This window comes from Mesoplodon densirostris, chromosome 16 (assembly GCF_025265405.1).
Source record: "Mesoplodon densirostris isolate mMesDen1 chromosome 16, mMesDen1 primary haplotype, whole genome shotgun sequence".
In the NCBI taxonomy this organism is placed as follows: domain Eukaryota; kingdom Metazoa; phylum Chordata; class Mammalia; order Artiodactyla; family Ziphiidae; genus Mesoplodon; species Mesoplodon densirostris.
In genome coordinates this window covers 85,096,830-85,109,841 of record NC_082676.1, presented here as the reverse complement: position 1 = coordinate 85,109,841, position 13,012 = coordinate 85,096,830, and the positions used below count along the sequence as shown (strand labels likewise).

The 13,012-nt window shown below is 55.4% G+C and overlaps 1 protein-coding gene across 1 annotated transcript in view; it reads left to right on the top strand.

The window, feature by feature from the left end:
• FOXK1 (forkhead box K1) overlaps nt 1–13,012 on the top strand; it is a 64,607-nt gene that overhangs the window by 38,487 nt on the left and 13,108 nt on the right. Inside the window, exon 2 of the mRNA XM_060120020.1 lies at nt 7,977–8,162. Coding sequence (XP_059976003.1) covers nt 7,977–8,162 — 186 coding nt within the window. The remainder of the gene's footprint in view (nt 1–7,976; nt 8,163–13,012) is intronic.

The window sequence follows — 13,012 nt, the reverse complement described above, 5'->3', positions numbered from 1 at the left end:
AACCGTGGACGTGGATTTGAGCGGTGAAATCAGTGGCCCCTGCCCTCCATGTGAGATCAAGGGATGCCAGCTGTCCTCTGATTCTCTGGCTGAGTGATTCTGCTAAACACAGAGAAGGCATGTTGTCAATGTCCTTGCAAGGTTAACCCAGGGTCAGAAAAGTCTGATCGTTTCCCTGTGGTCTGGCCTCTGGGTTTCAGCCGACACCCTCCGGGGTGCCTCACCCATGTGGAAGGAGTCGCTCTCCTGCCTCATACCCGCCTTTACCTCCCGATAGACTCTTAAGTTACACAGAGACAGGGAGCGTGGTGAGCTCCTGGCCATGTGCACCAGCATGTGTGTGCGCAGCGCGGAGGGGACAGGCAGCAGCAGAGGTGACACTTCCCTCTGGGAGCCCGTGGTCTGGGAAGCCCGGCGGGGATAAGCAGGGGCCCTTGAGGCGGGCTCCGTACAGGGGGTGGCCTTTGGGGACAGAATCTTGAAGAATGTGAGTCTGCTGGTACGAGGCCAGGCCCTGTGCTTGGTGGCAGCCTGTCGCCCGCGAGCTCTGCTGTCGCCGTGTCCATCCCAGCCGTGGTGCTGTGTCTGGAGCTCCATCCCTGGGGAGCCCGGCCTTGTGGTCCACACGTGAGCCACCCAGTGCAGGATGTGCCTCTGCAGTGCCCGTTCAGTTGGCAGTGAACCTTAGGAAGCCAGGACGTTTGAAGTGGAATTCTGATCTTTTATTTAGTTCCTCCATTCACCCAACTGGATAACCTTTGGTGTTTTTCAGGCAAATCTGGAAGGTATTTGCTTTGTCAGATATATTGGACTTTCTGCCTCATTTGATCTTCCAAACTGTAAAGCTTGGGAGCTCGACTTACACAGTCATTTTTTGTTTGCTTGTCTTAAACCTGATGCTTCCCCACTGAGGGATAAGAGTGTCCCTGGGCAGATGGTTTGGGTTCCCCCCAGGGCGCCTGACCCTGTGCGGCTCTGCTGGGACCCTCTGTGTCTGAGGTCCAGGCTGCGGGTGGCCTTGGTTCGAGGAGGAGGGACGAGGGCCTCTCAGTACACCAGCACTCGTCAGTTTTTTTGGAGTAGGATGACTTGAGGCTTTGCTGTTGTGTCTGGGACTCTGCGGAGCTGCTGCCTGGTCAGCACGGTCATCGCCCCGCCCTGCCGGGGCCTGGGCTCTTCGCTTCATTCCCTCTTCCTGGCCGGAGCTTGTGTTTGGATCACGTGCTCACCCCTCGCCGGTCTGCACAGCTTCCCAGCACAGCAGTGAACTGTGGCCTCTGCAGCCTCCAGCCTCCTCTGCTCGGTTCTGTTTTTGGGTTTTGTTTTTTAAAGATGTTCTAGCAAAATGTATTACGTTTTTAATAGAAATAGATATTTTAGGTTAAAAACACTTAAGATGATCAGAATCCTTTGATTTGGGGACTGTATATGTAAAAGGTATTTCAAAACCATTTTCTGAACTGTCTTACTGCTCTTTGGAGTTCTTACAAAACTCAGAGCCCCTGGTGTGCCAGTTGCAGACCTTCTGTAAATGAGGGTTGCTTGTTGTCTGGGGCCCTCCCGGAAAAGCCGCCTGCTGGCCTAGAACACGGCGGTGGGGGAGGGCGGGGCCACTGGCTGTCAGCTGGCCCCCAAGCCTGACCATTTTTCCACTACTAGGTTGTGGTTATTTTCAAAATTTGAACATACTGGTCATCAAATGTGTAACAGCTTTTTCCCCCTATTCTTGAGTCTTTCACTTCTTAAAGGACACGGTTACAACATTTAAAAAACATTTTGAAAGACTCGAGGTCTTTCAAATACCACTCCTACCCCGGGGATGTTTGCAAGAATGACCGAAGCCAGTGTCATCGGCTGCTTGCTGTGCCCGCCTCGCCTGCCCCAGGGCTCCTGCTGCACCAGGCCTGCCTGTCTGTCTCTGGTTTACCAGGGAGGGGCCTTAGATTCAGCCACTCGCCCCAGGTCCCCCACAGCTTCCCAGCGGCCCATTCTCAAACCAAATCTGTCTGATTTCAAATCGCAGGCCTTTAGCCACAGTGCTGGACCGTTTAGTCTCTGCTGTTTTCACTTGTCATTGTGTCATCAGCATTTTTTTTTTTTTTTTTGCGGTACGCGGGCCTCTCACAGTTGTGGCGTCTCCCATTGCGGAGCACAGGCTCCGGACACGCAGGCCCAGCGGCCATGGCTCACGGGCCCAGCCGCTCCGCGGCATGTGGGATCTTCCCGGACCGGGGCACAAACCCGCGTCCCCTGCATCGGCAGGCGGACTCTCAACCACTGCGCCACCAGGGAAGCCCTTATCAGCATTTTTAATGTTCCTCCATGGGCCCATTTTAGTGAGTGCCTATTACCTGCTAGGTACTGTGTGAGCTTCTAACTACTTTGCTTATTTCATTTGATACTCACACGAGACCCCTACACAGTACACACCATAAATACCCCAGTTTTCCTGATGAGGAGAACAGATCAGATGCATTAAGAGATTTGCCCAGAGACAAACAGTCCTGGAAGGCGTCCTTTCAAATGGCTGCATGATACTCCTCCGTGAATGTGCACTGTGGTTCATTCAGCTGTTCCTCATAGGGAGCTCTTTAGCTGTTTAGAATTAGAACAGAGGTTTGGTTTTTGTAGCGAAGGTCCGGATAGCAAGGGAGGTGGATTTCTTTTGCGTATAACAGTCCTGGTGTAATCTGATACGGCAGCTCCAGGCTCTTCTGTTCCGTTGCTCTGTTACCCAGTGTCCGTTTTATGGCCCAGCGTGGTTGCTCCAGCTCCTGCCATTGCACCCACATCCTGGCCATAGGAAGGGAAGAAGTGAAGAAGACACTGTCTTCCTCTTAAGTGCACGAACCATCGCATCCCGCTAACCAGCACAGTCTCATGGTTGCACAAGAGGCAGAGAGGCGTTGTCCGTAGTCGGGCGGCCGTGCGTCCAGCTGAAACGAGTTCAGTGTCGAAGCAGAAGAGGGTGCACGTCCAGGGGACTAGGCATCGCTATCATAGTCTGCCCTTTCGGCCCCCCACGTGTTTGTGACCCTTATTCTGACATAAAAACCACTCATCCCCGTTGTCAAGGGAGGCGGCCCAAGTCCCACCTGGTGACCGCATCGCAGAAGTCCAGGGTCTCTGTTACCTGTGCGCCCCCACATCGGGGTGCCCCGAGTGGTGGATCTGTGAAGTGCTGTGCCGAGGGGAAGCAGAGGAAGGCGGTCCCAGCTCCCGTCTGGAAAAGGGAGGAGCGGGACGCACACTTGCTGGTCACAGCCACTCTGCTCTCAAAGGCACTCCCCAAAGGGGCAGGTTCCGGGGGGCCTGCCCGGCTGCCCCCGTGTCTGCACGTGGAGGGTTCTGTGTCCGCCGGCCTCCTCCGAGGTGCTCCAGAGACGACACTGCTGTGCTTCCTGGCGGCGCCCCCGGCCGGGCAGGTGGGGGAGGGACGGTCACGCCTCCTCGCAGGCCAGGTGGGGGCTGCTCCGAGCACGTTGTCTCTGTCACATCCGAAGGTCAGATGCACAGCAAGGGTCTCTGGGGGCGGGTTTCCCTCTTGAAAACCCTGCTCTGGTCTTTGCTGCCGTTGGGCTGGGGCCTCTCTACCTGTCTCACCCGAGTCGTGGCTCCTTTGAGGCCACTGAGGCTGCACGCTCGGTGGCACCATTTCCTGCCCTGGCCGCTGGTCCCTGTGGTCCCCCTGGTCCACCTGCCGCTTGTGGCATCCTGGGCACACAGGCTCCGCTCTCCGGTATCTCGGGGGACCGCTGGACCCGGCACGGGGAAGGTGACCAGAGTTCTAGCTTGCAGCACTTGCATCCTTGCCCTCTGATGAGCCTACACCCTGTACTTCAAACTGTGTGACCGCCTGGCGACTCCTGGCCAGCGGCAGTTCTGTGCCGGCCACGAAGCAGGGTCCCGGGCCGCCCTCCCCGTCGCTGCCTGAGGAGGGGCGTCCTCTGCAGAGTGACTCTCCCTCCTGGACTGAGCCTCCAAAGTTTTCTTGTATTTTCTTCGTCTTTTCCGGGAGACGTTTTCAAGCCTGTCACCCAGCCTTCCTTATGAAGTTTTCTTTTGTGTCACATTTACTTGTCCAGGGTCCTTGTATTTCCCTAGAGGTGCCTCTTGGGGCTGCAGCCCGTGGGTGGCCAAGGTGGTGCCCCCCTCCCATCCCGGGGACACAGGTGGTCCGTGTCCTCTCCGTGAGGACTGAATGACGACAGGGAAATTATGTTTCTTTTCTGACAACTTCCTGTTGGTGAGGCCGGTGGGGGGCTTCCTCCCTAAGGACGAGATGAGAGTGAAGGTGGGTGACAGCCCGAGTCCCTGAGGCTCATTAGTGGCCGAGCGGGGCCAGACCAGCCTTCATGCAGGGATCTCTGACCTGACACTGAACAGGGCAGCTTCACAGGGAACCGAGGCCATACCAGTTTGGCCCAACTTCCAGGAGCCCAGGCTTCTGGACGCTCCCAGACTAGAGCGGGCCCGGGCGTAGGAGCTTCAGGGCAAGAGCGTTTTAAAAAACAGTGATTCCACTGCAGTGAGAAGCCCGCACGCCGCAACAAAGACCCAGCGCAGCCAAAAATAAATAAATTTATATGAAAAAGTAAAAACAGCTCGATTGGGTGCTGCTCATACAGTGCACGAAGAACCCACTTGGGTCGTCCAGGCCAGTGGTTTTCAGGAGACCCTGGCAATTGTGCAGCTGCCGCCACAGCCGATGGCTGGGCGTTTGCGTCGCCTCCGAAGGAAGGAAGCCCCGCGCCCGTCTGCAGGACCCCCACCCCACCCCCACCCCCGCCGGGCAGCCACCAGCCTACTGTCTGTCGCCTCTGCAAAGCAGGGCGAGAATTCTGTGCAGAACTCGGGTGCTTGCACGGAGCCTCCCTTGGGCTGGTGGGCGGTGGTTTCCAGCGCGCATCCCCACCTTCATAGGAACCCCGACGCACAGGCAGAGTGCGCTTGGGTCCAGCCTGAACGTGGAGCACCTTCAGGAGAGGAGCTCTAATTGCAGGACGCGCTCACGAAAGCTCCAGCCAGGGCCCTAAACCAGAACGAAAATGTTCCAGGGAGAGAAGTGACAGTTGGCAAACTCGGTGGGCACCCTGGGGAGACATCTGTTTAAAATTAAGCAGCTTCCTGGTATTTCCTCCTCCTCCTCCTCCTGGGTAGGAGATCAGCTGCCTCAGGATAATTTTTGGAAGAGTGAGTCAGGAGATGCTTTTGAAATAGCTGTTGCAGTAACTAATGTGAACATGTTGGTGGTTAAACCTTGGTTGGAAAATCACCATTCCAGTAGGAAGCTGTCCTGCTGCTGTCCGTTATGGACGGCAGTAGACTTTGCCAGTGATGACATGCCCAAATCCCTGACCTGTAAAACGCTGTGCTTTGTTGCACTGAAACCCCAGTCTGTGTGCATGTACTGTCTGTCTAGCATCTTGGATTTGAACTGGAAAGCGTCTTGGAGGTGATCTCTCCTGCTCAGAGCATCCAGGGCTGCAGAGGGGTTACAGCAGGTGGTCCCACAGCAGAAGTCAGGCTGGGAAGCAGAGGGAAGGGAGCCTGACGATTCTCCGGCATCTGCCTCCTCAGCCCAGGGCCAGGCAGGCACTGATCCCCGCCCAGAGCTCTTCTCTCCAGATCTCGTGCCTTTTCTCATCTTCACCCTAAACCCCATTTTCTAAGATTCCCCTGTCTTGTGACCTCTGTCCGAGGCCAGAAGCCACAACCTCTTTCTAGTTGGTATTGACAGTTGTAGTTGTAACATGATCTCGAGGTTGTAGTCTGATCTCACGTTAACACAGGGACTTGCACTACGCAGGAAGTCAGAACTCCACGCGCCTCTGGCAGAGAGTAACACGTAGCTTGTTTTGTTAATTTGCAGCAGTTGAAGGAAGAGACAAATGGTAAAGGGACGTGTAGAAATGCTTTTTTAGCTGTTTGTCAGCGTTACTGCCTTCCTACCTAGCACTGGTGGAACAGGTGTTCGTGTGTGTGCGTGCGTGCATGCGTGTGTGTATGTGCACAGACACCCCTGCTGTTCATCCAGTCCCGTCCTTCACAGGTGGAGCTCACCTCAGCCCCGCTCTGCTCACCTGTGTGGAGCCCTCAGCCAGTTCCCAGGCGCGGGGACACTGGGCCCATCTCAGACTTGGTGGGGATGCATGTTGACTCTGACTTACAAAAGCTGACCAGCCTCTGGGTCTGGAGAGACCCTCGGCCTCAGAAAGCATCTTAGGCAAATGTGTGATGTCACTTTCTAGCCAAAATACTGACGGAGGAAATTTCCATTGGGTGGTGGGGAAACTAAAGGAAGTGGAAAGGACAGCAAACGTTTCTTTTTGTTGTTGTTGTTGTTGCGGTACGTGGGCCTCTCACTGCTGTGGCCTCTCGCGTTGTGGAGCACAGGCTCTGGACGCGCAGGCTCAGCGGCCATGGCTCACGGGCCCAGCCGCTCCGCGGCATGTGGGATCTTCCCGGACCGGGGCACGAACCCGTGTCCCCTGCATCGGCAGGCGGACTCTCAACCACTGCACCACCAGGGAAGCCCAGCAAACGTTTCTTTAACTGGCTTACGAAGGAGATGGCAGGCGATTTTTAGATAGCCTGGGGCGGCCCTATAAGCAGAACCATAGGGATGATGTCACCATTCCAGACCTCCCCATCCTCATCCCTGACATTTTGGTGTTTAGGCTGAATTTCCGAGAATCAAAACAGCATCAAACAGGAAAACAGCTTCTGTTGGAACAGTATCATGATCCCTTTGTTCTGCTTTTAGATTTGTAAATACAGACCTGGTAGAAGTGGGTCCCAGTGTCTTGGTGCTTCACTGCCTGCTGCAGGGCTCTGCCTGGACAGCCACATGCAGCCGCTCTCTGCTTGGTGTCTCTGGAAGAATCTATACTGGCCAGTGAGGCCAGCTGGAGTTCCTGATTTTCTCTGTGAGATGCAGGCTGGGGCTCTCAGAGTAGACGCTTGTACTGCTGAGTCATTTCCTGAGAGGTGGGTCTCCCCGGCGGAAGGCTCTCGAGCACCCCCGTTGGATGCTGGGGTGCCAGGTCACCACCTGCCATGTCCCAGAGCCTGTTCTTCAGTCTTGTTTCTTCAAAGTTGTTTTACCAAGAGAAAAGGGAATTGGACTGAAGCAGTGCTTGCTGTGTGGCTGGGAGGTGGCAGGGAGTTGGCTACTTAGACAGTGAAGTGAATTGAATTGAATTGACTGGACCAAATATCAGGGACTTTTCGGTGTGCACCCTGTGTCTGCTAACCACAGTTAGCAACTTGTGGATAACTGGTCAGTTTAGACATTAGAAGGTGTGCTTGACAAGCAGTGCCCCGCTTTACAAGTCAGAGTTTGTGGGAGGGAGATGAGCCCTGGGTTCCTGTGCGCACACAGGGAGGGACTGGGGTCTGCAGTGGCCTGGGGCGGGCGGTCCCCTGTCAGTAGAGGAGATGAGGCTCGGGGCTCGTGAGGCCAGAACGGACGGTGATGGCAGCCGGTTCCCTCGGGTTCCAGGTGCTTCCTCCGAGACCCCCGCCGGCGCCTCTACAGGTGGCGCTGCCGCTTTTCCCAGGCAGCGCTCGCTTTCCACCTTCTGGGTGACGGGCACCTGTCGTTAAAAAGCTGCCCTGGAGGTGACCGTGGCGTTTCAGTTTCCCAAGGAGCATTCTCTGCGAGGTGCTGGATCCACGTGGCGAGCGTGGCGGACAGGAAGCCGGCTGGCCATCTGGAGCCCGTGTGGGAGGGGACACCAGGGGGCTTGTCCGGGCTGGAGGTATTGCTGTCGCACGCGTGGTAGGGGGAGCCCGGTGCCCTCGCCGGCCTGTCCCGTGGGGAGTGGAGGTGGCGTGGTTTGGGCACAGGTTTGGGCACGTGTGTGCGCGCGGCGTGGTCGGAGAACGCACCGGCTGGTGACGGCGGGCGGCGTAGACGCGCCGGGACACCTCTCCCCAGCTGGACCTAACGTCCCACTCCCCTCCCGCTGCAGGTGCACCTTCCGCTTCCCCAGCACGGCCATAAAGATCCAGTTCACGTCGCTGTACCATCAGGAGGAGGCCCCGGCGTCCCCGCTCCGGCCACTCTACCCGCAGATCTCCCCGCTGAAGATCCACATCCCGGAGCCGGACCTCCGGAGCCTGGTCAGCCCCGTCCCCTCCCCGACTGGCACCATCAGGTGAGTGGCCTGGCCTCCTCACGCGGCTGCCTCTGCAGAAGCCAGGGCCCTGTGCTTTAGAACGCGGCCGAGAAAGAGGAAAGTGATATGGGTGGTCTGTGTTTCATACAATATCAAGTATGTTTCTGGAAAATTGCCCATGGATGGAAAATTTGAAACTATTTTAAGTGCATCAAGGGACCTGAGGACTTAAACTCTCTGGAGAATTCTTTTATAAAGTGAAGAATCACTACTTAATTAGTCACTTTTCCAGTTTGAAGTTTTATATACTAGGGTCTTTTAAAACAAGCTTAGGTATCAGTCTTAAAAGACAGTGAAACTATTTAAAAGGAATATTTGTATACCAGGATTTGGTGGACTAGGTTTTTCTACACTTTATTTGTAGAAATCCTTTGCAAAGTTTTAGAAATTAATCTGGATTTTGAAGAAAGGGAAGTCCTCGAACTTTCTCATCCTTGGCGTGTTATACAGAGAGGGTCCCTGGGGGCAGGTCTGAGGGTGAAGTGTGTAGCCAGAGACTGGGGAGGGGACAGGTGAGCTGTCCCCTCTGAGGGGCACGAGTACTTCTGCGACCACAGGGGTCCTGTGCCTTCTTCCCCTTTTGTCATAAAACACGTTGACAGACGTGGACTTGAGGATCAAGACTGAATACACTTTAAATAGTTTACCGCTTCCTTACGGACATTGGAAACCACAGCTGGCCTTCTCCTTGCTGGCGTGCGCGGCCCTGGCGATGCCACGAGCACCAGTGCGTTCGGTGCTGCTGACTCGGTTCCTGCCACGCGCTGCGCTTGCCACCGCGGACTGGGCACCGTCGAACGCCAGCCCGTGGAAGAGGCAGAGGGTGTCTTGGTGTCGCCACGAAGCCCGTTTCGGCCTTGCACGCCCCCTGAGATGGCCCCGGGGTGCCTCTGGGAACCACACTCCGAGAAGCACTTCCCGGCAGAGCTCGAGCTTTGCATCCCTGGGTCTTACCAGGTCTCTCCTCTGGCTGACCAGCCAGGCTCGTGGTCCCTGGTTTTGCACCTTTAAGGGTTACACTTAGAAGCACAGATGGGTTCATCATGGCATCACCATTGGTTTCACTTTTGCCTTTTGTTTTCCTACCATGATGTGTGGAGTCATCTGCATTGAGTTGCTTGGAGTCCGTTTCCTCCCCGAGCCAGTGAGCGGGCGGGCGCGTTTCTCTTACAGAGAGAAAGCTCAGGGACAGCTTTGAAATGTCACAGACCTGAATTCTGGTTCTGGCCGCATCTCCAGTTGGTGGGAGAACTGGGGGCGGGTCCCTACAGCCTCCTCGGGCTTCGTTTTCTCCCTCAGTGAATCCCTCCAGCATCGCAGACGTCTGGGACGCCAAGGACGAGCAGTGAGTGACGGAGAGCCGCTGTCCGCCAGGCCCTGTGCGCAGCCGCTGGACGTGTGTTATTTTATTTAGTCCTTAGGGATTTACGAGATAAATTTTTTCCTTTAGTTCTTTTCAGGTTTCCAGCAATAGCTCTGTTCTCAAACCCGAAATTTAGCACGTCATCTCACTGTTCTTTCAGACATCTACCTTGAAGATAATCTAAAACATGAGGGCTCCGCCGGAGTTAACGATGAAGTTGTGCTATGAAAATGCTCTTCCACTTACTTACATGTGTATAATTTATGCATAGATAAAGAATTCTGTGTAGTAAAATGAAGCAGCCACTTTGGAATACAGTCTGGCAGGTCCTCAAAACGTTAAAGGGTTCCCTTAACTGGCAGCATCTCCCTGGGTCGTGAGGTCTCCGTGGAAACTCATCCACAAGGGTTCATGGCAGTGTTATTCATAGCAGCCCCCAAAGTGGAAACAGCTCACGTGTCCATCAGGTGCTGAGTGGAGAGAAAATGGTTACAGCCACAGGGTGGAGGGTTATTCCAGCATCAAAAGGAATGACGTGCTGACACCTGGTACAACACGGATGACCCTTGAAAACACGATGCAGAGTGAAAGCAGCCAGTCCCTAGAGACCACACATTGTGTGACTCTGTTGATAGGAAATGTCCCGAATAGGCAAATACTTAGAGAAAGAAAACAGGCTGCCGGGGGCTGGGGGTTCAAGGGAGTGGGCTGTGCACTGTTGTGGAGTTTCTTTCTGGGGTGACGACATGACAGTATTGTGGAATGAGGTGATGGTCACACAACTCTGGATGCACCAAAACCCACTGAATTGTACACTGGAAACGGGTGACTTGTGTAGTGTGTGAATTGTAGCTCAGTGAAGCTGATAGAAAAGCTTGTATGCACTGACACCTTTATCCAGGAGCACCTCAGAGCGGCTGCAGGAGCAGCGGCCAAGTGTGTTTTACGTGCCTTTGGGAGCCAGACAGGCGTGTGGGCCTCCGGGTGGGCCTCGGAGCCCTGACACGCCTGGTGAAACCCGAGCCCGCGGTCAGCCTTAGACTGGCCTGGGGCTGCTAATCATCAGTTCATAATCCAGCCACATCAACGCTTTTTTTTTTTTGGGCGACGCTTTTTAAGAAAGAAAAATGTTTTGGTTTGTACCTGGAGGTCTTCATAAAACAGATATAATTCCCAGTAACATTTTGAATAAAAACAGTGGCCGGCAGGCTGCGCTAGTGCTGCGGCCGCCTGTGTGTTAGGAGGCGCCGGCGGTTCTAAAGGGGCGCAGATGGTGTCCCTGCGCAGAAGGAGGCGGGTGTCCCTGCGCAGTTCTGGGGAGTCGCGGCCATGTGACTGTGGAGACCCCGGGCCCGAGTGGGGTTGGGGCGCTGGGCCGCCCGGGGCACTCGCCTCTGGTCTTCATCCGGTAGAACAGCTTTGCGGGGAAAGTAGTAACTTTGAGACTGGCTCTTTCACTCTTGGGCCTTTAAGTGTCACAGAAAAGGATTTCTGTTTACATCCGTTTATCTTGGCGCCGCGGAATCCGATCGCCCGCTGGAAACCTCAGAGGCCCTTGAGGTTTCGCTGCCCAGATCCTTTTCCTGCGCGCCCGGCGCAGGCGCGAGGCCGGCGTGTTTACAAACAGCTGCCTCCCCCCACCCCTCCCGGGCCCCCTCCCTGCGCCCGTCGCCCATAGCAGATCCCCGGGGAAGCGGGCGGGCTGGGAGACCCCGGCCGGCAGCTGCCCGCGCCCCGGTCCCCGGCCGGGTACTCGTCCTTACGCCCTACGCCCGCCCCTCCCCGCTGTTCCTCCCCCTCCCCCTCCCCTCCCCTCCCCTCCCCGTGGCCCCCTCCGCAATCCCCGTCCCGCCCCGCCCCGCCGCGGTCCCCATTTGGAGCGTCTGAGCCCGCTGCCAGGTTGGCCCGCTCGCCCGGCGGCTCAGCTGCAGAGGCTCGCAGGCCTCGGCCCGGGGCGGCCTCCTCCGGCTCTGGGCCCGTCCTCTCGAGGTGTGGGGAGCGGCCCCACCTGTAGGAGCGGCCCCGCCCCGCCCTGCTGACCCGCCCCCTCCCTCCTTCCCTAGGTGGCCGGGCGGGGGCGGGGGCGGGGGCGGGTTCTGCGGGGTTTTTTCCCTGCACTGAAGTCCTCCACCCAGAAAATGAATGAGCTGTCTTGTTAAGAAAAATGCTGAAATTCAACCAGAGAAAGGGAGCAGCACAGAAGGAGAGCAGCTAATTTATACTAAGTTTTTAGAAGCTATTTCTTGAGTAAGGCGTTTCTTAATTTTGGTAATATAGAAATGAAAACCAAAAGTAATTTGTTTTGTGGAATTTGGCCAAGGTTAGCGGAACCCTGTAGGAAATAAAAATTAAGCAACCAACCGCAGAACCTAAACCACTTTTAACCATGACCTTGCAGCCCAGTCCTGCTTCATTGCTGCGCGAGATTCGGTCCTAACTCACTTTGCAGTGTTAAGTGTCTTGAGTTGGGAGGTTGTCGAGTTGGCTGTTGGAAGGTCTTTGTGTTTCTGGCAAACTTTGGATCCTTCCTTGAGAGTGATTTATTCTGTTGCGAAGTTTCCAGCTGCAGCGTTTCCTCAGTTCCCCCGAGTGACCCAGAGAGGAAGGTACCTGCACAGGGGGGAGCCCTGCCTGGCTGGTCTGGGAGACCCGCCCTCAGTGGGTCCCGCACCCGTATCTACACCTGTGGCCCTCGCACCCCCCAGCCCCACTCACACCCACCTGGTCCCTTTCCCCATCTGAAAACTTGGGAGAAATAAAAATTGGTTCATCTACACAGAAAGGTGCGGCCCTCCTTGTCCTTTATAGTTTTCCTTCTGCCTACAGCCGTGCCCGGGTGTTTTTTGGCTTTAAATTGTTGAGAGGAGGTTGACTGGGCTTGCGCTTTAGTCTCATGTCCATTGGGGCAGCTGTTTCCCTGCTCTCGGGCACATCTTCGGGGCATGGGTGCCATGTAGTGTGTTCTTGGGTGTGCCTTCTGGGCGAGGCCCAGCCTCGTGCCCTGCCGCCGAGAGCCCTTCCTTTCCGGATTGCGGCTCTGGGTTTCCGGAAGCAGGCAGAGCCTGGAGGAGGACCTGAGGGAGGCATGGGCCCCCCGCCCGGATCTGCCCTCTGCTCGGAGATGCACCTGGTACTTCTGGGCTCAGGCCTGTTCGCTTATTGTTCTCACTGGGACAAGGTGTGTTTCATAAATGAGTTAACCTTTTAAAATAGTGTCCCAGTACCATTGTGAAGCAATTATACTCCAATAAAGTTGTAAAAAAAAAGGGGGGGGGGAGGGAACGTTCTGGAAAGCAAGGCCAATTTCACTAAAAGTAAAGAGTCTTGGAGTTGAAATATCCAAATACAAATATTGGCCATGTTGGATATGAGTGAAAAAAAAAAGCAATAGGGGTACAGAGAGAAGTATGTTGAATGTCTGCTATCTAATCAGCACTCTGTCAGGCAGTGCATACTAATCTCTTAT